The sequence below is a fragment of the Gobius niger genome (genome assembly GCF_951799975.1).
Source record: "Gobius niger genome assembly, chromosome: 2".
Taxonomy (NCBI): domain Eukaryota; kingdom Metazoa; phylum Chordata; class Actinopteri; order Gobiiformes; family Gobiidae; genus Gobius; species Gobius niger.
Genome location: NC_136853.1, coordinates 18,768,117 through 18,785,516, shown reverse-complemented (window position 1 = coordinate 18,785,516; position 17,400 = coordinate 18,768,117). Strand labels below are relative to the sequence as shown.

The following is a 17,400-nucleotide window of genomic DNA, read 5'->3' as shown; positions in this document are numbered from 1 at the left end:
CTATTTGATCAAATACCTACCACTAGGTGTCAATGTTTAGCCAAGATAAATCTCCTCAGCGTTTCTTTTAATAGAATTGTGTCACGATATACTACCATTGATATACTTTTTATTTACAGAACTCAGACATTTCACACTATTTCATGTAAATACAGTTAAATCTGTTCAGTGATGACGTTCATGTCAACAGGAAGCGAAAGTGTCGTTTGGACCAATCAGCGCTGGGATTGACAGTCCAGTAAAGATGGCGTCGGTGAGGGGCAGGGGAGCAAACGCTGGACGCTTCAACGTTATTAAACGTCGCTGGCACATATTGTGCTGTATTTGACTGACGGAGTCTGCGTTCAATCCGCTGTTGTTGGTCAGGGGATCCAAATTGTTCCGTGTTTTCTTGTAACGGCTTTGTTCTTTTATTTTCGCTTGCCTGGCCATTTTGGCTGCTCGTTAGCTTCAACTTGGAAAAGCCAACGCTAGCCCAGCTCAGCGGCGGCTGTTTGGGAATCTCTGTTCATGGAGTGATCTCTCTCGTAGAGTGGATTTAAGTTTTAGCAACACAAGAACAACAGCAGATGTGTCTATTGTAATCGAGGTGTGCTGGTCCCCTGGCTCTGCGACACTGTTTTGGAGTGTCACGGTGGAGTGAGTCGTCATGTATTTCCTAACCGGCTGGCCCCGGAGGCTGCTCTGTCCGCTGAGGAGCGGGGAAGAACCCTTCTGCATCCAGCCCAGCTCCCAACGCTTTTACTTCGCTGTGCTCTCGGAGACTCAGCTGAGCGTCTGGTTTAGTCGGGTAGGTGGCTCTTCAACCATCCACTGTTAGAATCTGACCATTTTCACTCAAGCATGGTGGATTACACCTATTCTGCACCGTTTCTAGTTCAAAGGATGAAATCTGCACATTTTCTTAAATCCTACCTCGTAACATACAGTATCTCTGCAGAGTCTGCACAGTGCATACTTTCACACCTGATATTAAAGTTCTACCACGTAACACCCAAAGGCTTTATTGTTTCTCGGTTTGAGCTGATTCTGAGTAGACCTGAAGGAGGCTCTTTCGCTGTTGTCTACTCTTTTGTTATGAGTCTCTTTGTAAGAGATGGATATTATACATATATCTATTATACAATGATATATGTAGGGTTGTTGTTTTTGAAATGGCGCATTACATTATGCTTTGAGTGACAATTAGTATCCCAGAAATCAACATTTCAAATTGTTAATGTATTTTAGCCATAATTCGAAGTTTTAATTTAATACTCGAAAGAAAGTGGCTGCATTGATTTGTTCTTTTTCCTCTCCGCTCTGTCCTGTCACTCTGTCACTACTCCGAGCTACAGATGTCTCAAAATAGGAAGATGTTGGTCATCTGTACCTCACACAGTGTCCTTCTCTTGCGTAATTTTTTGACCTCACATTTTTGTTATGCTCACCATGAGCCTCACACCTTATATGGAAAGAGATGTGTTGGTGTCTCGTGCACTCTCCATGTGATGATGTGATGCATGGCTAAAGTCGCATGAAATATTTACAATGTTTTCTGTCTTTTTTACAAACAACTTAATTTCCAAGCAGATTCGTCCATGGTACTTCCCGTTTAGTCAGAAATAAGAGCATGGGTTGAACAGGACATACACTCTCTCCTAGTTTCTTTTGTCATGGGGGCCAAAACACACACTTGTTGCATCACTGATGGTGTTTATTTCTTTTGATGAACTTCTTTCCTTGGTTGATCCAAGTCTCTAAGAATCTCGACCTCAGGAAAGTGACACTTAAAGTCACGTTATAAAGTAAATTTATGAAAATGGTTGTTTACACTGTTTTGAAATGGCCATTCACGCACAGGTTGATGCATACAGCCTGCAGTTAAATGTAATGTCTGAACACTTGGCTCCTTTCTCTCTGCATCATGTTCATCATATTATGCATCCTATCATGAATCAAATCAATGAATAGATTAAACTTTATCAGCCCTGAGTGTTTGACATCCTGGAGTAATAATCTCTCTGGCACATCAACATGTAAAATGAGTGCAATTTGAAGGCGATGAGCATTAGTCCAGGCTGTCATTGTGAGAATTGGTTCTCAATGGACTTACCTGGTAGAATGAAGAATAGATAGATTAGACATAATCTTTGCCAGATCATATTGCTGTGGTCACTGGGTGCCTGTGAATGAAATACACCATGTTTGAAACAATAATAATAATGATGATGATGATCTCCTGTACAATCAGTGCAATCGATTGGTCATGCTACATCCTTTACAAAAGTCTTGCCTTCCATAAAATTACACTATGACAGGAATATTTGTTTGTTTGTTTATGTCCACAGCCTAGCGTTTTGATTGTCAGCTACATTGAATCCGCAAGAGCTCTAGCCCAGTTTGGATCCTATGAAAAGGCCGAATGGAAACCAGACGACTCCATGATCGCTGTGACGGTGAGTAGTCTTCTCTATTGTACTGCTCATGTTCTTGAGTTGAAATAGTTTGTGAAATGCAATGCGCTTTGCAAATACACAGGGACACTGGGAAACAAACTGGGATATAGCGGGAGTTTAATCAATATTCAGCTATGACTTTTTCCTTTGTGATCAAGGTACTCTTAGGGGAGAGGGGGGGAGATATATTCTGTTGTATTTCAAAAACATTTTTACTGATCAAAGTTACTCAATTGATAGTTATTAAAACACAGGAAACTATTTGGAGCAAGGACAGACAGTAATGTAGACTGCAATATTTCATGTGTTATCAAATACTATCTACAATTGTATCGATTCATTATTGAATTGAAGGGCATTCAGGTCGATATTCAATAATACACTGTATTGTTGCAGCCCTAGTATATGAGCTGTAGGGTTTCAGTTTGGGCCTTCATTAGAAACCTGGGTTCATTCACTCAAACACATGCATTGATAGACAATAGAAAGGCTATTGTCGAAAAAAAACTACTTTTTTACGTCCTCACCAAAGGATTAATCAACAACGCAAACCAAAGCAACGGACAAAAAGGGACCATTCACTGTGGTCGGCAGATACTGAAACCCCCGATATCAGTATCAGAAGCAAAAAGGCTGGATTTGTGCATCTCGAATAAGAATATACCTGAACTGAAATAACTGGAGCTTTTATCATCCAGGACTCCACCGTCTCTGCTAAAGTTAGTGATGGGCTAAATGAGCCGGGGTCAAACACAGAAAGCAACACCTCAGCCAGGCTGTGTCACTATGTGTGTCTGTATGAGAAAAGTCAAGTTTGAACCGAGCTTGTTGTCGTCAGTCACCTAAACGTTCAGCTGTTTTCCAGATGTTTGGCCTTTCTCCGCCTGCAGTCCTTGAGACTCTAAGAATAATCCTCCACAAACCATCACTGTGTTTTTCTTAAGCTCAATGTATTTCTTTACTGATTGTCAAAGTCGGACTAAGAAACGCAAAGAATTGATGGAGAGATGGGTGCTTTTCTTAAAAGGGGAAAAGCCTTTGAGAAGGGAAATACTTTTAACATTTTGGTAGTTTTCTGTGTGTGTTGGGATTTGTCCAAAGCCCAAATGTTCCGTTCCTCCTTTAGGAGCCTCACCGAGCTATAATAAATGTTTGTACTGAGGGTGCCTTCTACAGCTGTTCTCTGTATCCCTTTCCCTCAAGTAAAAGCAAAAGGTACAGAAACTTTGTATTGACAGTTCAAGTATAGTGTTCAACTCTTAAGTTGAACCATATATGAATGCAATTTAATCGAACATTTAAAAAAAACTGAAAGAACAATTTCCTCCTTAGCTCAACCCCAATGCTGCAGCCCAATTACCCCATATAACGAATGAAGAAACGCTATTTAATCAAATATAAGTACTATATGAAAGGTAGAGGAGTTCTTTCACTCACTCCACATTCTAGAATTTCACTCAATAAAACTGTTCAATAATATTTTTGTAGTTATTTATAGTGACTGGATAAGCAGATCTTTATGTGCAGGCTCAGTGAATGCGCAAAAAAAAAAAAAATCTAAATTCTTGTGACGTTTTACCTCACAAAACTACTTGGTTCTACGACGTATTCCAAAAACAAATCTTGTGGGCGACGTCAACACCATTCTCTTGACATGGGTAGCGTCATGTTTTTAGTCACTTTTCACCTTGAAATCACAAGCTGTAGAAACATTTGGACCAAAGTGTGTGTGACGTAAGCTACAACTGCAGACGCCTCCCCCTCAAAGTCTCCTGAAGTTCATCCAAGCAGTAAAATCTCCCACCATGCCTTCTGCTGGCCACACTGGCATCAGCTTTGCCTCAGGCCTTTCTCAAAATAAGACTTTGACTGCAGTTTGTTTGTCTGATAATTATGGGCAGCTGATGTTGTACGTTAATGAAATAAAGAAGAAATGCAATGCAAACTTTTCATTTTTAGAGACGTAGAGAAGTTTGATCTGTCAAATGAGCATGAAATAATTTATATCTTTATTCATTTATGGGGAAAAGTCTGTATTGATATAACTTCATAGACAGAGTTTGGTATCCATTCAACTGGGGACATGTTGGTGCCTATTAATATCTATATTGAAAGTAAAAAGCACTTTCTGTCAAACTAGTTTAGTTGGTTTTATTTTGTATCTGGGCACAGACAAAACAACATTTTTGTTGAAGTACAAAATCTAAAGTCAATTTTGTCCTCAAGTATTGCAATTGATTTGACTGATTTGAGCAATTATTTACATTATTATATCCACATTGTCACGTGAAACCTAAAAATATAACAATTCAAAAGGACTAGGCCAAAGCAAGAAAGCTTTTATCAATTCCAATCAGATTTTTGATCCCTTTTTTTTTTTTTTTTTACAATAATTCAGCTTACAGAGCACATTTAAAAAATGCAGAGCTTTAACAGGACTGATCGACCGATACAGAAATCACATAATATTTGAAATAAACTACAGGGTTTACAGAAGACAATACCTCACATTTGCATAATATCAATTAAACTAGTAATCTTTGAAGTGAGGTCAAATAAGACGACCTTTTGTTGGACTTTCCGCTGGTCTTTGTGGACTTGTCGCCTCTGATTTGCGAATTCAGAGAAACTTGACTGCCTCATGAACAAAAGCAACCTTTAATTATTTTTTCTTTTCTATGTGTTCAGACAGCCAAAGGCTACATCCTTCTGTTTGATGTGTTGGGTGGAGGCGATGACCGGTATCTCTACGAGCCTGTGTACCCAAGGTGAGTATTGAGCATTAATGTTGCTTTTTAAAACAAAATATAATTGTCTATAGTAATTTTGTATTATCGATGATAATATAAAATTGTCAAATTGGAAAAACAAAGTGTGTTGTCCTTGTCTGTGGCACTTCACATTCCTCGACCATGTACCATGGAAGAGGGGCAAGTCTGGACAGATCTGGTCATTCTTTGTAGTTCTCTGACAACTTTGAACCTTGACCGTTTTACTATCCTGATTACACACAGAAAACTAACATCTTCTTAATTTTCTCTTTGTGACAGGGGAAGTTCACGCGCAAAGCTCAATCCAGGTTATAAAGAGGAACATTGTGCACCAGCTCTGTCTTTAGAGATGAAGATGCCTGTAGATCTGGAAGCTCCCATCACCAGGTAAATGTGCCTTTCTAATCAAAATACCCTTTGCTCACACTATAGCATTTACTGTTTAAGTAGAAACAGTTAAATAATAATGCATTTTTGCAGATGCTCAAAGTCTCTTTACAATTCTGTACGTTATTCATTCACACTGTGGTCTGTGATGGCAAGCTACATATGTAGCCACAGTTCCCCATAGCATTCTCCTCTTGCAACTGAACTCTAGACACTGGACTGGCTATGTTTGTGTAATCAATCATAAATGAAATAACCCAATAGTCAGATCTGATGCATTTACATTTACATCAGAAAGCTGATAATCCCAAACTCTGGGCGGACATGTGTAATTTAATGTGTTGATTTTTAGAGCAACTGAACTATCTGCTGCCCCCTCCTTTCAATCATCTCCATCTGCACAACATACATTTTCTCTGAATGTTATCATGCAGCCCTAATGAGTAACAAGAAGTTACAGAAATCACCATCGTTGAGTTTCTGGAGGTGTTTCTATTCAGTTGAGGTCTAGCTATGTCTTGTGATGTCTCTTTAGTCCACAGATCCTTAGACATTTTTGTTCTGAGTTTTGGTGGCTCACATTGTCATTTGTATGTGCATAAGGGCTGCTGTTGTTTGCACCCGTCAACAATTGGATACAGTGAGCCCTGGCACAGGCAGTAATGTGGCATCATCCCCACAGCTGGTCTGTCGATGTTTACAAAGCACAGTTGGACTATGCTCTATGATATAATCAATTTTTGTCTCATTATTCTACTGTGAATCGTATTAAACCTCTTTCTTATCTTTGCATTAGTTTTCAGACTCTTCAGGAGGATCTATTGGTGTGTACGGCTGATGGCTTTCTTCACATGCTGCACTGGGATGGGCTTGGAAGCAATGGGCGCAAAGCCATTTGCCTCACGACAATCCCTTTCTCACTAGACCTCCAGTCTGGCCGAGGTTAGACAAAAGTTTACACCAGTGGTTCTTCACTGTTTTGCTTTTTTCATCGTGGCCCCATAACAAACATTAGGTATGTTTCTGTTCAAACCACATGCAAAGTGTGCCTCCCATCTGATCGGGGTTAAATTATCTCATGACCCCCTTCGGGGTCCCGCTCTGCAGGTAGAAAACCACTGGGTTACACACCAAATTCCACTGTTATTGCTGAAAAGCTGGCAAATTGGCAGTCCAGTGTTCCCCACTCCACTCCTCACACACTCCACTTTCTACTCACACTATGGTTGAAGATTTGACGGCTGCACTAAATAATGAACAACACTACATGCTCTTATTAGGCGCAACATGTGATTTAGAACAGATAATACCTGGACACCCCGGCATCCCTAACCCTTGACACTCACAAAACACCGCACTACACAGTGCCCATAATGTACTACTGGATTCAAGTGGTTCTTAGTGAATCTTTGGTTTACAATATATGGTGTGAGTTTGAGTTTGACCACTGATTTAACAAAAAGTGAAAATAATAAATGTATTTACAAAAATACAGTTACTTTTATGTTTATTCTGATCCAAGAAGCAAAAATTGATTTGTTATTGTACCAAAAACATATTTCATCAAGGAGGGGAGTTGCGCGTCTTCAAAACTAGTGATAGGTTTTTTTTTAAATGAACACTAACGCGCTTTGGCATAAGCCTTCCTCAGAGCGTCAGATACTGTTGTTATACTGTCAAGAATGTTTTAGATCAGCGATCGTCAAGTTGGCTTGGCTCCAGGTTAATTGGCCAATACTAGAGTATATAATACCTGAGGGCATTATGTGAACATACATGACTGACAAATAAACAAAAAAAGGCCAATCCTCAGACCAAACCCTTGCTCCTTTATGTTTGATATGATTAGTTGTGTTGGTCAGAAGCTTTGTCGGGATAGTTTAATTTCAAGTTTTCGCCTCATTTCAAGTTCAGCTCATTTTGTCATTGTAATTAACATTTTTGTGGTAACATTGTGCAAAGTGAAAGATTCTTAAAACAGCATTCTGCGTTATTGTTGCGAATCAAGACGCATTTGCTGCGTCCATTTGACCATCACTGCTCGTAAACCCCTTGGTGGCCAGACGCACACGCGCCCCAATTTTCAGGCTGTGAAATCTGGTCACCCTATTACTAGGTGACAAAGCCACAACCGGTGGTGGCGCTGTGTCTGGGTGTGAGTGTGTGTTTCCCCAAACAAAAAAAATCCTCTAGTGGGACAAAAAATTGGTAACTGGCCAAAATTGTTCTGCCCTTGTTGACGACCACAGTATAAGGCTTTGATTGACAGGGGGTCTAGTGACATCACATTGGTGTAGATTTGTCTCTTCTCTCATTGGGAAATGCTTAAAGCCTTCTCTGTTTGTAGGTGGCCCATCGTTGGATCTGGAAGGAGTTCACATTTGCTGTATGGAATACTGTGTCACACTTGATGGATTTGCTGTGGTGCTAAGCGATGGACGACTGGGATTTATCACACCACTTGGCAACACAATCACAACCGATGTAAGGATACTTTAAATACTTGAACAATTAAGTTCCAGTTTACCTATAATGCAGAGAGCGAGGGTATCATTTAAATAATTGCAGGTTTGGCGATTTGCTAATAGTGGTTAATTTTTAAAGTGGACATATCATGCATAGAAAAAAATAGACGTAAAAACATTATTTTGGGTGCATCAGCATTGGTATTTTACATTTTGTAATTTGAAATTGTGTCTAAGAATTAAATGGCAACAATGAAATACGGGCTAGAGCTGGTGAAGACTTTAACTGGGGCTCCTCCTGCTGGCAGTTGTAGGAATAACAGCATGGTTTCCAGCTTCAGCACGGCCTGAGAAACACACTTTGAGAGCAGAACAGCTCCGAACCGATATAATGTTTTATTTTGGGATTTAATAATGTGGAGGACAGTGTTTGCGTTTTAACAATGATGCAATTGTATTCAGAAGTGCAGAACGAAGTGCAGAACGAAGTGCTGTCACCGTAAAAGAAGAAACAGTAAAATAATAATGCATTAGTCTTATAAAGCACTTTTCCAGATCCTCAAAATCACTTTAAATTCCCGTGTTATTGATTCACACTAGGGATGTGCGGGTTGCCTGCTCCAAATGCGGGCCCGCAGGCTGAAAAAAAAAAACCTGACCCGTGCATCACTTATTCACTCCATCGTCTGTAACGTTATAACATGGTTTAAGGCTAAAAAAAATCATGTGTCCTTTAAGTAAGTTAATGCCCTCTCAAACCAAAAAATCTGTCTTCATAATGAATTATCATGTATAAAACCTGTTCACCTTAGTTATACCTTTACTGCTGTGTGTGGACCATGAACTGCACCACACAAAATGGGCGGCAATCCTTGTCAGAAAAATCCCAATTGGGTTCTCTTTCCAAAACCGTGCTATCCTATGAAGAGATAATTAATATAAGGGAATGGAGAATAATGTTTTGATTGATTAATGTGGTCGTCTCTCAGCAGCTGCAGGGTGTCTGGGCAGCGGATGTGACCGATGGCACATGTGTCGCTGTCAACAACAAGTACAGACTGATGGCTTTTGGTTGTGCCAGGTAACACCCCAGTCCCTAGTCCCATCCTGCACTTAGCTGTCAGTTTGTGTGTGGCTGAGGCTTTTCTCCTCAACAGTATGCACTTCTTTATGACACACTAAGCATTACTTGTCTATATTAAATTGTGTTCTTCTTGTTACAGTGGTTCTGTGCTGGTTTACATGTTTGATACCACAACAGGGTTCATGCAGCTTTCCCACAAACTGGAGCTCACCCCAAAACACTACCCAGGTTTGTATTTCTTCTTTTATCATTACTTACTACCAAACTCCTCTATCCATTTTTTGCCAAGCATTCAACCTCCTAACAATCTATTTGCTAAAAGCTGAGTTTTTTTTTGCATGTGAAGAGTCGACTCTTGGTTTTGATCCCTCAGACTTTTGCATGTGTGTTATCTAAACACATATCTAAGCTCCGGTTCAATTTCACATTCATTCTCTTATGCAGACATCTACAATAAGACAGGCCCAGTCAAACTCATTTCCTGGTCACCCGACTACAGCGTTGTCATGGTTACATGGGAGTGTGGGGGCTTATCGCTGTGGAGCGTCTTTGGTGCTCACCTCTTTTGCACTCTGGGAGAAGACTTTGCGTAAGTACACAGTATATCTTTGTAATGCAATAATGCATCAATTCTTAGAACGTAGACAGTTGTTTTAACATCTGTTTTTGCACAGCCATCGTTCAGATGGAACCAAGAAGGATCCTATAAAAATCAGCTCTATGGTTAGTAACGTTTGGTTTCTGCTAAACACATATTGTGCATAATATATGCTTGTGAATTATGTATAACAACTTCTCAACTTTTCTTTTTGTAGAGCTGGGGAGCAGAGGGCTATCATCTGTGGGTCCTCCCATTCAGAAGTGAGAGAAAGCAGGATGAGGTGCAGCTCGTTCAGGATGAAGAGCTAAAACCCCCTCACTCAGCTTTTCGGCAGACGGGCATCTTGCAGTTTTACTTCATAAAGAGTGCGCTCACGGTCAACCCTTGCACGGTGTGTGGACAAATATAAAACATGAGTGTAGTTTAATTTGATCAAGGTTAACTTTCTTTTCTTGCTACTGCAGAGCAACCAGGAGCAAGTGCTTCTCCACGGTGAAGACAAATTATACCTGACCTGTGGTGATCCCACACAGGCGCACAGCTCCATGGACACACACCAGCCCCCTAACCCCGACTCCTCCATCTCTCAGGGACTCAGCACTTTACTGGGACACAAGCACTGGCATGTAGTCCAGGTCGGACAGTCATTTAATTGAGCAGCCCCCCAGTGCTTTCGAATATCAGAGTATTCTACTGTGTCAAAGCAACTTGTCTTTACTGTTTGATTGTTTTTTTCTTCAATAGATTCATAGCACATATCTTGAAAGCAACTGGCCCATACGGGTAAGTAAAGAAACAAGCAAATACCAGTAACACCAGTAAAACAAAGTGGTAAACAAATATTTGTTGAGCTCTGAGAGTTAAAAACAATTCAATGTTTACTTTCTGCAAAATGTCAGTTTCTCTTTAGGCTTGATATATTTGTCTTTGTTTTGTGGGTTAAGTTTGCAGCTATAGATACTGCAGGCCAGTGCATGGCTGTTGCAGGACGGCGGGGTTTTGCACACTATTCCTTACACACAAGGAAATGGAAACTGTTTGGAAATGTAACTCAGGTATGCATCTTCTGACCGAAGAATCCAAATGTATAACGGATGAGATGTGAAATCAAAAATGTCATTGATATGAATAGGAGCAGAGCATGACTGTTACTGGGGGCCTTGCCTGGTGGAATGAGTTTGTGGTGGTGGCCTGTTACAATTTTAATGACCAGCAAGAGCAGGTGAGTGACGACGATGGCAATTGAATTCATGAAGTTTTGAAAGGTTTAATTTAATTTGACCTTTTCCAGTTGAGGCTCTACCTGAGGACATCTAACCTGGACAATGCCTTTGCCTCAATCACAAAGCTGCACTCCGATACTCTGCTGCTCAATGTGTTTAGAGACATGGTCATCCTGTTCAGAGCTGACTGCTCCATCTGCCTTTATAGTTTAGAGAGGAGGAGCGACAGGTGGGTTTGACCTGAAGTGAACGTTATGCCAGTTAACAAAAAACATTTCTAATTCTTTGCTAAGTAAATGGATGACATTGGTGTGATCAATTAATAATGAGCCCAAAGGTTTGAGTTAAACTAATACATTTGCATTCACTATTCAACAGGAATATGATGAGTTCATTTTGAGCCCAGGTTCTCCGATTGCCTTTCTTACTGTAATGCTCTCATTTTGTTTTGTTTTTAGCCCGAACCAGTCAGTGTATGTGGAGTTGCTTCAAGAAGTGTCCATGTCTCGCTACATACCCCATCCAGGCCTGGTTGTCTCTGTCACTCTGACGTCTGTTCGAACTGAGACCGGTATCACACTAAAGGCCCCGCAGCAGGTGTGGCACCACTTATATCAAGATGCAAACAGTCGCACATGAACACACTGACGGAGCATGTATTTTCACTCCAGGCCTGCATGGCTGAGAGCATCATGTTAAATCTGGCTGGCCAGTTGATTATGCTCCAGAGAGACCGCTCGGGACCACAGGTACGAGAGAAGGAAACTGCGGTCAACAACAAAAAGCCAGTAAGCTCATTTCATGTTTACATTTGTGGAAGTTATTATCTTTGCCCATGAGTGAGTGTTCATTAGTTATCGGACTTTGACCAGTGACCTAGTAAAGTATGTTACAATTTTAGCACAAGTTGAGCCACCATATTTCTAACAGACTTCTTGTCTGTTGGTGAGCATTAAAAATGGCTGTTGCCAATTGTGTTGGCTACAGTATTCTGCACTGTTATCTCCACCAAATGTGCTTAGAGCTATTGTGAAGGATGTGCCATAAGAGGTACAGCATTCCATGATAACGGGTGTTTAGATATGTTATGATACAACTTGTTTTGGGGGGAAAGGCATTCAGCATAAAAGATATAGTATTTTCTTTTTAGGGGGAATCATAAAGGCTTGCATGATATAATTTGAAGTTCTAATGCAGTGCAGAAGTGTAATTCACATAGCTTTTATGCTGTCTTTGTGTTATTTTATGTAAAAATTATAGTAATTACTATGAAACTGAAATTGACAGTGACATACTGGTATTTTTGCTTACAGCTACCATTTTGTCCACCTGTTGTTCTGGCTCAATGCGTCGAGAATGTGTGGACCACCTGCCGCTCCAACAAGAAGAAGCGTCATCTGCTGGAGGCCTTGTGGTTGTCCTGTGGTGAGGCCGGCATGAAAGTGTGGCTTCCACTGTTTCCAAGAGACCATCGCAAGCCCCACTCCTTCCTCTCGCGACGCATTATGCTGCCGTTCCACATAAACATTTACCCTCTGACTGTGCTGTTTGAGGATGCCCTTGTGCTGGGGGCATCCAATGAGACTGTGCTGTATGACGGGCTGCAGGGGTCCCCCGAGTCCCTTGAAGCTCTCTTTCCTTACTGCACTGTGGAGAGAACATCTCAGATCTACCTACACCACATCCTCAGGCAGCTGCTGGTCCGCAACCTCGGGGAGCAGGTGTTTCCTCTTTTTGTCTTTTTCAACAGATATATTTCAGGAATCAAATGTGTGCCTTTTCGCCTAAAATCAACTCTCAACCTCCATGTCATGTAGGGATGTTGGGTAAATTGTTATTGTGTTGAGCTGGGTATTCAGTAAAGAGGCAGATGAGGAATAATTCACATGTTAACCAAATCTTGTGTTGGTTGTTGTAGGCATTAATGCTGGCTCAGTCCTGTGCCTCTCTGCCGTACTTCCCTCATGTCATGGAGTTGATGGTCCATGTGGTGCTGGAAGAAGAAGCCACATCACGGGAGCCCATCCCTGACCCTCTGCTGCCCACTGTGGCCAAGTTCATCACAGAGTTCCCACTCTTTCTCCAAACCATTGTTCACTGCGCCAGGAAGACTGAGTATGCCCTTTGGAACTACCTATTTGCCGCTGTGGGAAACCCCAAGGATCTGTTTGAGGAGTGTCTGATGGCTCAAGATCTAGACACAGCAGCCTCCTATCTTATTATTCTGCAGGTAATAATTCTTCTGCATTTCTGTACTCTTCTGTGATCTGGTTCCTTAATGTTTTTGTTTTCCCTCTTTAAGAACATGGAGGTACCAGCAGTGAGCCGGCAGCATGCCACTCTACTTTTTAACACAGCGCTTGAACAGGGTAAATGGGATCTCTGTCGACACATGATACGATTCCTCAAAGCGATTGGCTCAGGGGAAATGGACACGCCCCCTCCAACACCAACCAATCAGGTGAAGTTAGACAGATATAGGACCACATTGTTTTACCATTTGTGTCAAAAACGACTCATTGAAACTGCTGCTTTTGTACAGGACCCGAGCTCTGGAGGGTTTGAGTTTTTCAGAAATCGAAGCATTAGTTTGTCCCAGTCTGCAGACTCCATTGCTACTGGCAAATTCAATCTTCAGAAGACATTCAGTATGCCCAGTGGACCGTCAGTCAAAGGGTATTTCAACAAATGGTTTACTATGTTTTAATTTCGCAGCATCAGTTCTAATCATATGTTTGACTGACAGACGGGATGTGGAGTGTGCAGAGAATATGTACATCGACATGATGCTCTGGCGTCACGCCCGCCACCTGTTGGAGCAGGTGCGGCTGCGAGACCTAGGCTGTTTCTCTGCTCAGCTCGGCTTTGAGCTCATCGGCTGGTTGTGTAGAGAGAGAAACCGTGTGGCTCGGGTTGAAGATTTTGTTATGGCATTGAAGATACTACACAAGGATTTCCTTTGGCCCTTTCCTGTTATCCCTGTTGGCTGCATTTCCTCGCCATTGAAGAACGGAAGGTGCCGCCCAGGTGATGTGTAGCTGTAAAATGTGCGACTAATCATTTCTTTAGTGCTATGAATGTAGTTAAACTCCTATTTTCTATTTTGTTACTATGCTAGTGCTGAGCACCCGGCTGTTAAAGTCCAAGTCGGCTGACAGCCTGTTGAACAATGATATGGACACAGTGCCTCCTCAGGCTGCTCAAAGTAACAACATGTGGATTGATGGGATGGCTCAGAGGAGCAAAGACATGAACACGGCCTCCTCTACTCACTCACACCAGCACGCACTACAGACTGAAGATGCTTTTCTGTCTCTCGTCACAAATAAAGGTTCCAATGCTTAGCTTCTCCTGTTAACTTGTACTTATGGATGTACATTTTCCTGAGCAGAATGTTATATCTATTGTCTTACCGACCCTCTAGTGGAAGAATACAGTATTGGCTCAGCTACAGATCTGACGGAGACCAGTTCAGTGGTAGATGGCGACTGGACAATGGTGGATGAAAACGCCTCAACGCTGTGTTTGAGCCAAGCTGAGCTGGAGCATATTTCCATGGAGCTGGCAAACAAGGGCCCACACAAGTCTCAAGTTCAACTTCGGTGGGTCTTGTCAGAAAATGACCTGAACTCTAATTGGCCAGTTATGAAAATGTCTCTGTTTATCAGGTACCTCCTGCATGTGTTCATGGAGGCTGGCTGTCTGGAATGGTGTGTCGTCATTGGTTTGATCTTGAGAGATGCCGGTGTCATCAAGCAAGTGATCAGCTTTCTGGACCATCCGGAAATCCCCTCAGAAACTGTACAGAACATCAAAGACGGCTTATTAGCTGTTGAAGCGTGGGCTTCCACTGACTGGTAAGTGTCATCCACCCGAGTAATACGCTGTACCCTACTGCATTTTTCTACAGATAAACTTGTTAAATAATCTTTGGGTTTTATCATTTCAGTTTGGGATACAAACCATTTTTAAATTTGATTCAACCCCAGCTGCAGCAGTTGCTGGAGTCCACAGCGGAACAGGTTCAGGTTGAGTCTTTTCAAGCCAGTGGTCAGTCCAAGGTAGGGGGCACGGAGGGCCTGACGAGCCCTGTAAGCCCTCGACCTGAGGATAACAGAGGAGGCACCACCCCACTAGGTCTGGCACTGCCTAGCCTTGAGCCGGCAGGAGGCTTTCCCAGAGCCTCCTCTGAAGATGGTCCAGACGAACAGATAAAAGAGCAGAGAGATGAGGAGGGATCTTATGACTGCACCTTGTCCTGACGTCCGGGTCTCTGTTGACCTGTGGGTCACAGGAAGCTGTCTTATATGCTTATTGGAAACGGATCCCTCTCATACAGGCCCTAACTTCAGTCGGTATTGGACACTCATTTTAGTATTGACTGCAAGAGTGTGAACAGGCCTTTGCACAATTCCAGCTTGTTAATAAACTTTGTTTTTCATCCTCATTAGTCCATAGTCGAGCACAGAATGCGGTTTTATGATTTAGCTTTCTTTTAAATTAAGTACAAGGTGAGGAATTTAACCTTGGACAACTAAACAATTTTCATGACAGTATTTTATTGTAAGTATCATCGTTGAAAATAAGAAACGTGCTCTAGACGTCTATAGGATGCTCAGTCTAAAGTATGCTCCAGCCTTCAGAAATTGTGCACTTTGTGCACAACTATTTCATACCTCATGAAATTAAAATATTTTGGGATAACCTTTTTATAGAGTAACTGTATATTTTTCTATCTAACAAGTACTGTCTTAATTCCCTGTAAAATATATATGAAATACAAAATTCTATAATGGTTTTGTATTTTTACAGAAATGACAGGATTCTGTATTGTTGTTTCTTACCACTCATCGGTACCTCCGCTCATGTATTTTTCACTAACCCAATGAGGCTGTAACAAAATCCTCTCCGCTCTGACCCGACTGCAGTGTGTGATGGGAACTATAGCCAGTATGGGTTATTTACTTCCCTGGAACAAGCAAAGCAAACAGCAGTGTTGAGATGAGCTCTCAGTATAAGAGTGAGCTGAACCGGCTAGATTTAAAGCTGCAGTGCAGTCAAGGGCCTTGCCAGCTCATTATGTAGAAAGCAAATGTTTATACACAGATAAGGTTGTTCATTTTGTGAATTGAGTCAGTTGACCCTATGCTCTTGCCTACGATGTGTTTGCGTGCTTCTGCGTGGCTTTGATTGTGTGTACTATTTGTTGTATTGAAAAGTGGTGGAAAACGATTGAAACTGATTTTATTGTATTAGACATGTATTTATTGGCATTGTTTTGTTTATTGTGACGTGGCGAGCGATGTGCTCAGTTCATTTTCAGACTTATGAACCTTTAGTAAATCAATGTCGCGTATTGGCGCTGCACAAGTTTTTCTCCCTCAAGTCAGTATTATTTTGCTCAATGTTACGAAATGTTTCTAGGCTTTACCTTTTCTTTGTTTGGATCCATTTTAGCGCTTGCTTTTATTCAGTTTGACCAAAATATTTCATAGGAACTTGAGCTCTCCATGTTTGTGCAAAACTATTTGTATCTTGCTCTGTTTTGTTTTATTTAATATATTTTTCTTAATCATGAAAGGACAAAGTGGCATTAACAGTGTGGCTCATGCTCACACTGCAGAGGGCCGAGATCACGCTCACAGCTGCTTCGATGTAAGCTTTACTTGAATAATGGACACACCAAAGACTGACCAGTGGCCTTTGCTTTGATTCACTTTTTGGTTCATTATTTGTCGTCAATTTCTTCATCAGATACTGCAATTCAACTTAAACTGGTGATGACTGCCTGACAATTTCCTAAGGAAATGTGTATTTCAGAGCTTTTTTCTTGTGGATGAGAGTGTTAGAGACACAGTGCTACCTTAATGTACATTTTCAAGGCAATGCGAGGCCTGCATGTTTGCTCAAAGTTATTGAAGCTGACATTTTCATGGGTGTAAAATTTTAGCAGTACAATTGCCTTTTCTATGTCGTTTTGGTTTTCTACTCTTTACTCCGGTGTACATAAAACCAATAAATTATTTTTTAAAACGAGAAGTGTTTGTCTTGTGCATGTTCAAAACAACCAAAAAGTATCATCATTTTTAATAGCAGTAAGAAGTGCTATAATGTAAGCTTTTGCATAATCATTCCAGTCAATCAAAGGGAACCCTGTAACCAGCGCACAATGTCTAATCACAACAGTCCCAAATAAACGTATACGTAAATGATCAACCACAGAATCATGAGGCACAGGTGAAAGGGCATTTCAACAAGACATGAGGAAATGTGTTTTTGACCATTACGTGAGTAGATCCACCATGTGCTGCTTGACACAACAGCAGGCCTTGATCAGTCACATCCCAGTACTGTATTATTGAGCTGGAACATGTTAACGTTTTAGCAGCGTTGGCTTTTTAACAGATTAACAGCACATAAGTATCTGACTG

The 17,400-nt window shown here is 41.3% G+C and overlaps 1 protein-coding gene across 1 annotated transcript; it reads left to right on the top strand.

Annotated features, from left to right (window-relative positions):
• Positions 1 to 244: 244 nt before the first annotated feature.
• On the top strand, positions 245 to 16,980 carry ric1 (RIC1 homolog, RAB6A GEF complex partner 1). Its single transcript, XM_079551649.1, has 27 exons — positions 245 to 790; positions 2,331 to 2,438; positions 5,127 to 5,206; positions 5,489 to 5,596; positions 6,393 to 6,538; positions 7,944 to 8,080; positions 9,051 to 9,142; positions 9,285 to 9,373; positions 9,590 to 9,734; positions 9,820 to 9,868; positions 9,961 to 10,137; positions 10,211 to 10,381; positions 10,491 to 10,529; positions 10,691 to 10,801; positions 10,879 to 10,968; positions 11,038 to 11,198; positions 11,428 to 11,566; positions 11,641 to 11,757; positions 12,283 to 12,690; positions 12,888 to 13,199; positions 13,272 to 13,430; positions 13,512 to 13,645; positions 13,716 to 13,996; positions 14,088 to 14,300; positions 14,394 to 14,571; positions 14,638 to 14,826; positions 14,919 to 16,980. The coding sequence occupies exons 1-27, from the start codon at positions 650 to 652 to the stop codon at positions 15,229 to 15,231; spliced, it is 4,287 nt and encodes a 1,428-aa protein (XP_079407775.1). The 5' UTR covers positions 245 to 649; the 3' UTR covers positions 15,232 to 16,980.
• The last annotated feature ends 420 nt before the right edge of the window (positions 16,981 to 17,400 follow it).